The 13,123-nt window shown below is 42.2% G+C and overlaps 1 protein-coding gene across 5 annotated transcripts in view; it reads right to left on the bottom strand.

Annotated features, from left to right (window-relative positions):
• Positions 1 to 13,123, bottom strand: part of PRKG2 (protein kinase cGMP-dependent 2) — a 203,659-nt gene that overhangs the window by 117,338 nt on the left and 73,198 nt on the right. For 4 of the 5 annotated variants that reach the window (XR_011020470.1, XM_068233649.1, XM_068233648.1 and 1 more), the window contains one exon: positions 4,118 to 4,284. Coding sequence is in view for 4 of the 5 variants with exons in the window: in XM_068233649.1 (XP_068089750.1) it covers positions 4,118 to 4,284 (167 nt within the window). In the remaining variant the exon portion in view is untranslated. Of the gene's footprint in view, positions 1 to 4,117; positions 4,285 to 7,475; positions 7,553 to 13,123 lie in introns of those variants that run through there. The other variant, XM_068233651.1, reaches the window with a different exon arrangement.

The raw sequence follows: 13,123 nt of genomic DNA, 5'->3' as shown, positions 1-13,123 counted from the left end.
GTGTGAGCTCCTCTGAGGACAGTCAGTGACATGACTATGTATTGTGACCTCTAACCCCCTGCACCCCCTTGTGACACATGCGGCTCCCCAGCTGCTGTAGCAGAGGGTTGCATGGAGTAGCGGGAACCAGACAGCAGGATAACAACAATAGGGAGGCAGTATTGCTTATTCATATTATGACTCTGTGAACTATAAGAGTACAGGTGAGACTGTGTAGGTATTCATGTGGATGTAGGCCACAGCCACAAAAAATATCATAACCACCAAACAGGGTTATAGCGCAAACCACTGATTTGCTCCAATAGTTCACAGACTTCAGGAGTGCTTAGTCTCTGTTTGTTAGTTAACTCTTTGCCGCTATCTGGCCTTCAGTTCGTTCTGGCATTCATTTTATTAGCCCCATAGTGTGCCAGAAGTACAGTAGATCAGACTAGTCTGGAAAAGGACAGAAGAGGACTGAGTTGGGAGGGTGGCAGACTCATTTGTCTAAGTGGGTATTGGCACAGTACAAGAATGCAGGTACTTCTGGAAGGGTATAGACCACAACCATAGACAACAACCACAGCCAGCAATATTACGGACCCGGAGTGCATTAGTTACACTAACAGACTGAGTGTGTTAATCTGATGCAGCCAAGATTAATCTGCAGATTTAAAAAACTAAACTAGCAATTTTTTTTTTGAGCGTTCAGTGTTTCCTTTATGCATGGGTGGTGGAATTGGGGATTTCTAGGGCAACAGCATAATATTGATAAGCTGCCTGGTTATCAATATCATGCTATGGCCCCATAAATACCCTATTCCTCACTGGGACCACCTATGTATATAGAAACACTCAGAAATACTGCTAGTTTCATTGTCAAATCAGCAAATCAGCAACTTTAAAGTGTACCTAAAGTGACACTATGGTCCCCAGTTTAACTTACCAGGGGCTTCATCCAGGCCCCTGTAGTCATTCTGGTCCCTAGACATCCTTCCATACTGCTGTTAGCCCCCTCCGAAATCTGGCGGACTCAGTCAGCCACAGGGGACCACCCATGCACGGCCCCAGATAGTGCATGCCTCAATCACACTCCCGTGTGCAAGCGCAGTTGCCATTTTTTCATACTGTGCAAGTGCAGAATGCTCCTCGCCACGCAAGCACAATTGAGTCTCCTACAAGGATGATGCTGCACATGGAGGTAAATTCACATGTGGGAGGCTACTTGGGAAAGGAAGTTTGCTGTGTATGTGTACATAACAGCAATAATAAAACACAGCCTAATTTAAAGGTAAACTTAATGTCACCAAAGAGTGGTCAAATAACCCCTTGACTGTACAGCAAGCACCCAGAGGCAGCTTAAAGTACACAAGACCCGAAGGAAAGATACCCAAGGTAAGCACAGATGTATGTTCCTGCTTGATCTACATGCCTCCGTCCTTTCCTCCCCTCGTTTTCTCTTGTTTCCTCTCCTGTATGCCGAAAGTCAAATTTTAAGAAGCAGGCTTGCCAGGATATTCACTCTTATTACCCTCCCATTGCCTCCTCTTCCCTACGCCATTCACTACCCTTAAGGGATGAAAGGGTGATAGGAAAGAACATCACCACAAGCAAGTCTCTTTCTGGCTGAAAATGTGACCTTCTTAAAGAATATTTTTTTAAAGTATTGATTACAGGGACTGAGGGGTCATGTGGAGAGAAATGGACAGTACATAGAGGTATTTGGATCCAGCATAAATATACTCTGTGCACACCTTAGGTAGCCTTGCCTCAGGTCAGGTATACTTTAATTGCCATCTCTGGCCATTATACATTTAGATAAGAAGAAGGTATGTGGATTAAAACCACTACTGCTTTGTTAGTACAACCTGTTTCCCTTATTGGGAGTTTTTTTCTCCCTTCCTCTCTTTTCTGATACCAATACGAGGGACAACAAGAGAGTAAAATATTGCATACAGGGACACATTGGTGCAAAGTTGATGCTTTGATGTTCCCATTGTGGAAATTTATAATAATTTACTGTCTACTGCAAGACCCATGAGAGCAACAGGAAGTAGGTAAACTTCTATTAGGTATGGACCTGTGATAAAACTGAAGCAGAAAATCATAACCCCATGTGCTCTATCCAAGCCACAAGGGAGAGAAAAAACTTCTTTAACGTCTTTACAAATACTTTGAACATCCTAAACCCCACAAAGCTTCAGTGTACAAAGCCATGCCAAAATTAACCTTGTTGACAGAAACATATAAGCTGGCATTTCTAGCCATCTAGACAATTCAGTTTGTTGTGTAGATTTAATGAGGGTGCCTGTTGAAAAGGGTGTAGGGAATAGTAGAATACCAGTACAATTACCAAAATTCTACTACTTAATTCATATAGTAAAATATAAGTAATATTAACGGATAATTTACAATGACCTAACCTAACCCTACTTTCACACAGAACCCTACCTCTACTGATTTCCAACCCTAAGGTCCTCTGGTGGTGCCTAACCCTAAGACCCCCCTTGTGGTAACTAACCTAAAGGTGGCCATACACTGGTCGATTTGCCATCAGATTCGACCGCCAGATAGATCCATCTCTGATCGAATCTGATCAGAGAGGGATCATATGGCCACCTTTACTGCAAACAGATTGTGAATCGATTTCAGCCTAAAACCGATCACAATCTGTGGAGCTGACGCTGCTGCCGCCCCCCCCCCCCCTGCATACATTACCGACGCAATACAGCGGGTATACATTACCTGTTCTGCCGGCGCGACTCCCCTGGTCCCCGCTGTCTTCTTCTCCGCTCCGGGCTCCGGACCATTCCTGCAGCTACTGAACTTCCTGTCCAGGGGAAGTTTAAACAGTAGAAGGTTCTCTACTGTTTAAACTTCCTGCCAGGACAGGAAGTTCTGTGTAGCTGCAGCGGTCCGGAACCCAGCGCGGAAAGAAGACAGCGGGGACCAGGGGAGTCACGCCGGCGGAACAGGTAATGTATACCCGCTGTATTGCGTCGGTCGTCGGGCATTCGAACGCCGCTATCGACACACTCCCGACCCGCCGGCGATCGAGAAAAATCTTCCGCACGGACGGATTGACGGGAATCGACGGGAACGATCGATGTTGGACGGAAATCGATCTTTCTGTCAGCGGTGTGCGTGGCGATTTCACAGGCGATTCGATCACTGTGATTGAATCGGCTGTATATTGGCGGGAAAATCGTTAGGTGTATGGGCTCCTTAAGACCCTCTTGGTGGTGTCCAGCCATAAGACCCCCCTGCTGGTGCCTAACCTAACTCCCCCATGCCTATCACTAAGGACCCCTCTACTCCTATCACTGAAGACCCCCCTTCCACCGCTGATGCCTAACACTAAAGACCACCTCACCCCATTTAAACAGGACGCATCTCATGCCCTTTTCAACTGTTCCAAGTCTGTCTGTCATCCTGATCCCATGCCTTTAATACTGTCAGAGTCACAGCTCCAGGATATAAATGCAAATCTATAGATATATTTGGTGATTTCTCTCTTAAATATGTATGCTTGTTCCAAATCAAAGGCTGAGAATATACCGTATCTAAATGATCAGCATGACAGTCAGGCAACTTGCATTTTTGAAGGAAGGTCAGCTATGACAGCCTACATATCTCTTCTAGTGCAACTTTCCTTTAATAGTCCAAAATAAAAATACATCATGAGAGTAAATATTTGCTGTTGCAATTAATTTAACATTTATTCCAAAAAACTGGAGCCTGAAAAGAGAGTGTGATACATTTTGATGCGCCCACAGCCATCATCACCACTAGATGTTTGCTGAGGTTACGCTGTGTATATATAATGCAAGCACACAGTGAGATGTTAGCTCCTAGGTGTATTAGGATACCAAGTGCGGTCTTTACACCATCCAGAAATAGAATGAATACAACAACTTTATATGTTTAAAAACAGTACTTTATTGTTGGGATCTTGCTTGCATTTTAGCAGATCTGTTTATCTGAGTGTAAGGTGAAGGAGTCTAACCACATCACCTGCTATTTTTTCCACCATGACTAAATATAGCCCTAGCTCAACATTTCCACAGCAGAGTAGTAATAAAGACATGTCCATCCAACATGTATTCTACTAAGAAGCATACACTTGTTAAGTACTTACCAGCTAACACAAAGATGTGACTGCCTGGTTCACCTTGCTTGATGATAAATTCTCCTTGACCATACCTTCTTTCATACATGCATTCTATCATGTCCCGGATCTGATGAGGATCAAGCCGCTTTAGAAACTGGTTCTTGTTCAATGCTTCCATTATGAGCTTCTTCTCACTTATAAAAACAAAAAATGCATGATAATGGCAGTATCAATTTCAGTGTATAGAATTAATTATAAAAAAAACAATAAAATCGCACATTTTGTTTGCATGTTTGATACTTGTACTGTCAGGGGCACTTGCCCAAGTGATAAATGTGTCTGCTATATTCAGACACTAGCTGATTGCCCGGCGTTGCCGGGGAATGTATTTGGCTAGTGTTGGCTCCGCCCACTTTTTCTAACCCTAACACACAATTACTCAATGACCAAGTTTGTGAGCTTTGCGGCCTTTGGAATCAATAATTTGCATTGAAATGAAAAAAAATCTGATTGGCTGTTTGTGGCTCCACCCCCTTTTCTGAATTTGAACCCCAGTCACCCAATGACCAACTGTAGCAGGTTTGAGGCCTGTGCCATGAACAGTGCAAGAATGGCAGCAATTAAATATTCCCCTTGAGAAGCAATAGGTGAAGTTTGATTCACTTTTGTAGGCTCCACCCATTTTCTGAATATTAATCCCAGTCACCCAGTGACCAACTGTGCAAAGTTTGAGAACCATGCCCTTAACAGTGTAAGAATGGCTACACTATACATTTTCCCAGTGAAATTTGTATTTGTCTCCACCCACTAATGACCTGGAACTACCTGCCCATGTATGTATTTGACCGGTTTTGGCTCCGCCCACTTTTTCTAACCCTAATGCACGAACACTCAATGATCAAGTTTGTCAGTTTTTGGGTCTTTGGCATCAATAATTTGTATATTCCCATAGAAATTAAACAAATCAGATTGGCTGTTTGTGGATGCGCCCCTCTCCAACATTTGAATCCCAGTCACCCAACGACCAACTATAGCAGGTTTGAGGCATCTGCTATTACCGGTGTAAAAATGACAGCAATTTAAATATTCCCCTTGAAAATCAACAGGGGAATTTTGATTGGCTATGATAGGCTCCACCCACTTCCATGAATATTACTTTAAGTCACCCAGTGACCATCTTGGCAAAGTTTGAAATCCCTGCCATTAACAGTGAAGAAGGGCTGCAGTTTACATTTTCCATGTTTGTGAGCTTTGGGTCCTTGGCATCAATAATTTGTATTTTCCCAGTGAAATGAAACACATCTGATTGGCTGTTTGTGGCTCTATCCCAGGCATGGGCAAACTTGGCCCTCCAGCTGTTAAGGAACTACAAATCCCAAAATGCATTTGGCTTTATGAGTCATGACTGTGGCTGTCAGACTCCTACAATGCATTCTATCCCCTTTTCTGAATTTGAACCCCAGTGACCCAATGACCAACTGTATCATGTTTGAGGCTTGTGCCATTAACAGTGCACAAATGGCAGCAATTTTAATATTCCCCTTGAAAATGAACTGGTGAATTCTGATTGGCTTTTTTAGGCTCCACCCACTTATCTGTATAATAATCTGTGCCATTAACAGTGCAAGAATGGCAGCAATGTAAATATTCCCCTTGAAAATCAAAAGATGAATTTTGATTGGCTGCTGTACGCTCCACCCACTTTCCTGAATATTAATCCTAGTCACCCAGTGGCCAACTGTGTCAAGTTTGAGAACCCTGCCAATAACAGAATGGCTGAAATCAATCTAACAAATATGATTGGCTGTTTCTGGCTCCACCCCCTTTAGTGAATTTGGTCCCCAGTCACCCAATTACTGACTGTATCAGGTTTGAGGCCTCTGCCATTAACAGTGTAAGAATGGTAGCAATGTAAATATTCCCCATGAAAATCAATAGGTGAATTTTGATTGGCTGTTGTAGGCTCCACCCACATTTCTGAATAATAATCCCAGGCACCCAGTGGCCAATTGTGTCAAGTTTGGGAACCCTGCCATGTAAAAAATTACGTTTCTGGCACCGCCCACTTTTGTAACCTTGACATATAGTCACTCAATTACCAAGTTTATCAGCTTTGGGTTCCTTGGTATCAATACTTTATATATCTGATTGGCTGTTTGTGGCTCCACCCCTTTCTGAATTTGAACCCCAGTCACCCAGTGACCAACTGTACCAGGGTTGAGGCATCTGCTATTAACAGTATAAGAATGGTAGCAGTTTAAATATTCCCTTTGAAAATCAAAAGTTGAATTTTGATTGGCTGTTGTAGGCTCCACCCACTTTCCAAAATCTTAATCTCATTCACCCAATGACCAACTGTGCAAAGTTTGACAACCCTGCCATTAACAGTGTAAGAATGGCTGCAGTTTATATTTTCCTAGTAAAATTTGTTTTTGGCTCCGCCCACTTTGTGTAGCCTTGTCACACAGTCACTCAATGAACAATTTTGTGAGCATTCAGGTTCCTGGCATAAAAAATGTGTGAATGGAAGCAGTTTATCCAGCAAAGAAATCTGATTGGCTGTTTGTGGCCTTGCCCCTTTAGTGAATTTGGACCCCAGTCACCCAATGACTGACTGCAGCAAGTCTGAAGCCTCTGCCATAAACAGTGTAAGAATGGCAGCAGTTTAAATATTCCCCTTTAAACGCAATAGGTGAATTTTGATTGGCTGTTGTAGGCTCCACCCACTTTCCTAAATCTTAATCTTATTCACCCAGTGACCAACTGTGGCAAGTTTGAGAACCCTGCTATTAATAGTGTAAGAATGGCTGCAGTTTACATTTTCCCATTTAAAATGAATGGTTGAATTTTGATTGGCTGATTTATGCTCCGCCCGCTATTCCTGGATTTGTAACCTCGGTCACCAAGTGACCAACTGTGCCAAGTGTGGGGACTCTGGCTTGATTACTGTGAGAATGACAGCCTTTTACATTTTTTCCCTTGACTTGAATGGGTGAAATCGGATTCGCTGTTTGTAGCTCCGCCCAGGTGTGCAGGGGGGCCGCGAGACCCCCAGAACCTATCATCCCAGGTAGTAAGGGATCTGTATACCAAGTTTCGTTCAAATCGGTCAAGCCGTTTTCGAGTGATCGCGGCACATACACACACACACACACACACACACACACACACACACACATACACACACACATACATCCGATTTTATATATATAGATTACTATTTATAAGCTTATATTAATGCACTGACATATAACTTGCAGTTTTGATACCTAAAAACTGTTAATTAAAACGGCTAATAAACAGTCCACTTTATTTATTTCTGGTGAACCATGCCCATTTCTCAAATCAATCAACCTGATCCTGAGATATACTAATAAGGGAGTACCTGGTTGCCTATTACAACACTGATTCTTCTATAAAAACAACCTGCTGCTCTACGATTATTCCAAAGTGAAAAAAAACGTTATTGGCACATGACTATTTAAAAGCCACACAATACCTCATACCTCCCCCCCCCCTTCTCACACATATTGCACACAATAGCAATCACACACACAATACCAATCACACATTTGGCTGACTAATGAATAATCTATGCCAGGCGTATACTGGATTAAGTAAGAACATCAAGCATGTTATTCTATGCACCATAGTTCTGCATCACAACATGGGTATACCCAAGCTTATCTTTAGTCATGCGACCATAGACTTGCTAATAGCAGCGTGTACACGCTTTTAGTCGAGACCTCCCTTCCTAAACATCAGATAGGCTGAACAAAGTATTCCAACTCTTAGGTGTATAAGGTGCTTTTATCATCTCGCTGCATCTGCAGCACTCACCACTCTGGCATAAGGATCCCTTGCTTGTCAAGAGGCTCCGTTTTTCTGCTCTCCACAGCATCCTGCTGTTTGCACTGCATCATCTCACGTTTGCCCTGGGGAGCCCTCAGGGTGGGATCATGAATTGCCCAATCCCTAGGCACTGCCATGCTGTTTGATGTGCACACCGTGGGATAGCCGCATCATCCTCACTCACCGAGTTAGGCCACATGTGCACAACTCGGTGTGCACAACAAACAGAAAGCCTTACATTACACATACAGAGTACACTAAAGGCTTAATGTGTATACACACTTTGATGGATATCGTCCTTCGAGGATTGGGAGCTGATCCCCTTGGGCGACATTGCTGGGCCGGGTTACACAGACTCATGTTAGCTGTGTAGCTGACGACGCGCTGTGGGATGTGGAGGGATGAAGGAGCGGTGTGTGCGTGATGTTATGCGGTGGGTGGAAAAGCAGAAAGCCCTTGCACTTACTAAAAAAAGCAACAAAAAAAAAACAGTGCTAAATATAAATTTGCCTTCTTAAAACAGAAGGTGTTTGCAATTATTCAGCTTTAAGTGAGCAGGGGTGGATTCCTATGATGCATCACTCCCAAATATACAGACAGGGCAGTTTCTAGGCTATAGAGCTCCTAGGGTGAGGGTGTATAAATTACAGAGAGAGAGTCCCCCGTTTAAACAGATAGACACCCCCCCCCCCATAGACAGAGAGACTCCCATATAGCCATAAAGCCCCCATTAAGCCATAAAGCACCGCTATATCCAGAGGGCCCCCCTTAAGCTAGATAGCTCCCCATTAAGCCAGAGAGACACCCACTAAGCCAAGGAGCCCCCAGTTTAGCCAGAGAGATCCCCTTTTAGCCAGAGAGCCTCCCCTTTCAGGTAGCCGAGGGGGGGGTGCTTCCATCTCAATGGTCCATTATACCTGAACCCACCCCAAGCTAATCTTTGCTGCTGCGTCTCTGGCAATGTCCCGCTCCACCCGGCCCTAGAAAGGGGCAAGTATTATACAAATATTTTTTTATGTCCCTTAAAGGCAGGCACACATCCTTTTTAGTAGACAAAGAATACAAAAATAGTAAAAACAAGGTAAGAAAAATAACATTGGTCTTTAATTCGCAAATTTTGAAAACATTTTAGCTTACCCTGCTGTGAAAATAGGTTTATGCAGACAAGGTGATAACAAGGTAAATGACAAGTCACAGCTCAAAATCAATAACAAAAACTCATCATTTCCAAGAGGATATTTAAATCTTCCCTATTACACTTACAGTCCAATGTTGAATTTGTCCTGTCTTGGGAATTATGTTTGCTTTCGCTCATCTTTATAATGTAGTTGAAAATAATTTTTAGCATAATGCGCAAAAAAAAGATCTGTGTCAGATTACTCGAATAGCTTTAGCTTAGAAAAGAAACATTGCACTGACAACTTTACCTTCAATAGCAAAATTCAGTCTATGAATAGACGTTTCGCTGATTTACAAATACTGTTACAGCTACTGTGAAACAGTGACCATAGAGACATTTGAGCGGAGCAGTGCTTTTCAGCGCTGCTAGATTTGGACGCAGCCGGCGCTACCATAGACTATAAAGGGAATCACATCCACAGCGGCGCTCAGTGAGTAACGCCGGCTCCGTCAGAAGACGGAGCCGAAGCTGCTTAAAAAAATACAATAATTCGGCCTCCAGCAATCGCTGGAAGCCGAATTATATCATTCCCCCACTATCCATGGCGGCCTGGAGGGGGAGAGGTAAATAACATGGCCCAGACTTGTGCAGAAGCAGGATCAGCCATATACCGGCTGTAACCTGTGCCCAAGTCTACCGGCGCTGAGTAGTAGTGGCACTCTTGCAGAGAGCAGCAGCTATGTAGCTGGCTAGTGAAGATAGGAATGGGGTAGACCTATTGTTACAATGTGGTCCTAGTCCTGCCAGTGGTCAACGTGTTTTCAAAGAAACTTTTTGTTTCTCCTCATCCATCAGCTACTGGTTATTGATCTCTTTAAGAAAACTCCTCCATTCCATGCCTAACCCTAACCAGTCGGCCAGCATTATCTCTTTCCTGATGCCTAACTTTACCATCCTGTCTAGCATTACCCCCTTCTTCACACCGAACACAAATGAGGAATTGTGTAGCGGAATATTGTTTTCCACACTGTCCACCTGCCGGATCTCTCAGGCCTCTTTCACAGTGGGACGTTAAAGTCGCACGTTAAAACAACATTTAACGCAGAATAACTCACTGCAATGAAAAATCAATGCCCCATTTACAGTGCACACGTTGCTTTGGGGACTAACGCTGCATGTTAAGTGAAAGTACCGCATGCAGTGCATTATACACGTTGTTAGCTGCGTTGAACTGTTTGCACATGCTCAGTAATGACTTGGAAACACACTTTTCATTGCCTGTATGCTCTTCTGTATGCGGCCATAACGGGGCATTAAGTTGCGTTGCGACTTTTTGGGGGAATGGCGTTCTAATTTGCATTGCGACGTTAACGTTGCATCAAAATGCAACGTCCTACTGTGAAAGAGGCCTCACAGGCGTATCAGAACCGCCATACACATACTAGATTCTGGGTATAAGTGGTCTTTAGTGGCAGCCACGTGGAGTTTAGTCTAATGTGTGTAAAGATGTTTACATTCCAATAGGAAATGCTTGCTATTTTTTCAATTCATTTTCATTACTTAGGACACCTTAGTGATATAGAAGAAAAATACTTGATATTTTATTACGTAATCTAGTTATCCCCTTTATTTTAAAACTTAAATTATGTTACAATGTATATGCAGATATTTTATTTTGAAATAAAAGTATTTGTTTTCTATAACGTGTGTACTTTTTTCCTCCTTATATGTACTGTATTAATAATGAAAAGTCCTTGATTGTTTAACCATCAGGAAAAATCACACAACTGTCACCATTTTTTTAAGTAGACATGTAGGGCTATCCAATCATGGGTAATTGGTAATACACAGACTTGTGCGGTTTGGCTGATATTTTTCCAAATTTAAACATAATTTTGAAAATGACACTTTTTTTCTGTTCTAGATTCAATTTGTTACAATTTTTTTTAGATACCTACAGCCTCATCTTAAAAATGCCCCAGAATCTATTCTGCCATTTGTCCCCTTGAAAATGGTACCCCATATGCCTGACTTTATAGGTCTCTGAGAGCATACTACACTGTTAAAGAGACACTGAAGCGAAAAAAATATATGATATAATGAATTGGTTGTGTGCTATGAATAATTACTAGAAGATTAGCAGCAAAGAAAATATTCTCATACTTTTATTTTCAGGTATATAGTGTTTTTTCTAACATTGCATTATTCTATAATATGTGCAGATTACACAACACTCAGCATTCAAAATGAGTCTTTCAGAGCAGTCTGTGAAGTAATGACATCTCCTCTGGCAGAGGAAAAGTAAACAGTTCAATTACAGTTGAGATAATAAAAGTCAGATAACAGCCCTCTCCACGACTAACTAGGTCGGAGAGCTTAATGGCTTGTTTGCATAGAGATAACAACTGGAGTTTCTCAACTCTTCCTGTACTGGAAACAATTAGACTGATGTATCTGATCTTAATGTTTTATTTCTTAGCTGTACTACACATACAAATCATAATATCATAATTTTTTTTTCGCTTCAGTGTCTCTTTAAACCTCTTCACATCTAGACCTCATTTCCTCCTTATGGACCAGATACGTTTTTACATTTTAGCTATGTCCCTGTTTAATCAGCAATAACTTTATCCCTACCTATGGCACCTAAATTAAATATATATATATCTCGTAGACTTTCATTGGGCAGTCTTTTTTTTCCCCAAGAACATTTTGTTTTCTATGCAATTTAGTGGGAGAAATACATTCATTTGCATTTTGTTACCCATTACAGTCTAAAAATAAATAGTGTTACTGTAGATAAAACCCCCACATTTTATTTGGCTATTTCTCCCTTTTATCACAAAATTTAAATGATGTTCCTACCACAATTTATGTTAATGGTATTTGATCCTCAAATGAAGGGAACATTTTTGCTCCCCCACCCCCCTCGTAGTGATAGCCAGATGTGCCCTAGTATTAGCCCTCCAGTATGGATAGCCAGATGTGCCCAGTATTTGCCAACCACAGTTTACATAGTGTGCCCCTTTCTTAGCCCCCAACACCAATTACAGACAGCCAGATGTGCCCCTTCATTAGCACCCCCCTAGTATAGATAGTTAGATGTGCACCATTACCCCCCCTCCAGTATGGATAACCATTTGAGCACCAGTATTAGCCAGCCCCAGTATAGATAGACAAATTTCCCCTTTATTAGCCCCCATATAGATAGCCAGATGTGCTCCTTTATTAGCACCCCCCCTGTATAGATAGTGAGGGGCGCCCCTTTCTTAGCCTCCAACCCCCCCCCCCATATAGCTAGCCAGATGTGCCCCTTTATTAGCCCCTTGTAACGATTGGTGTCAGCAAATACAGAGTTCTGATTGTTTGGTTATCTGCAGTATCACCAAATAATGCAGATACTATATCTGATTATATGGTGATCTGCAGAATCACCAATAATACAAATATAGCAACACTAAGGTAATGACGTGACCTTAGTCACACTTTATTGCACTGAGTGTAGTGATTGGTGCATACAGTAAGTACTGACAACATGTATGTCAAGAGTGTATATTACTAGTTTTTTTTTTGTGTGCAAAAAAAAGTGCTTGCAATTAGTGACAGATGCAAACATCCAGCCAGGTTAATATCTACAAGGTGTTTGTATGTTCTCCCCGTGTCTGCGTAAGTTTCCTCCGACCACTCTGGTTTCATCCAACATCCCAAAAACATACAAGACAAGACAAATAACATTTATATTGTGCTTTTCTCCTTGCGGACTCAAAGCGCCAGAGCAGAGCAGCAGCCACTAGGGCACACTCTATTGGTAGTAGCAGTGTAAGGGAGACTTGCCAAAGGTCTCCTACTGAATTAGTGCTGGCTTACTGAACAGGCAGAGCCGAGATTCGAACCCTGGTCTCCTGTGTCAGAGGCAGAGCCCTTAACCATTACACCATCAGCCAAATGTTTTAAAAAAAATTTCCTGTTAAAATGCATTTAGAATAAAATAATTCTTAGCATAATGCACCACCCAAAGAAAGCCAAATTAGTGGTGAAAAAAACAGGTATAGAGTATTTTG

This window comes from Hyperolius riggenbachi, chromosome 1, assembly GCF_040937935.1.
Source record: "Hyperolius riggenbachi isolate aHypRig1 chromosome 1, aHypRig1.pri, whole genome shotgun sequence".
Classification (NCBI taxonomy): domain Eukaryota; kingdom Metazoa; phylum Chordata; class Amphibia; order Anura; family Hyperoliidae; genus Hyperolius; species Hyperolius riggenbachi.
The sequence above is the reverse complement of the archived record's forward strand: the minus strand, read 5'-3'. Positions and strand labels throughout refer to the sequence as shown.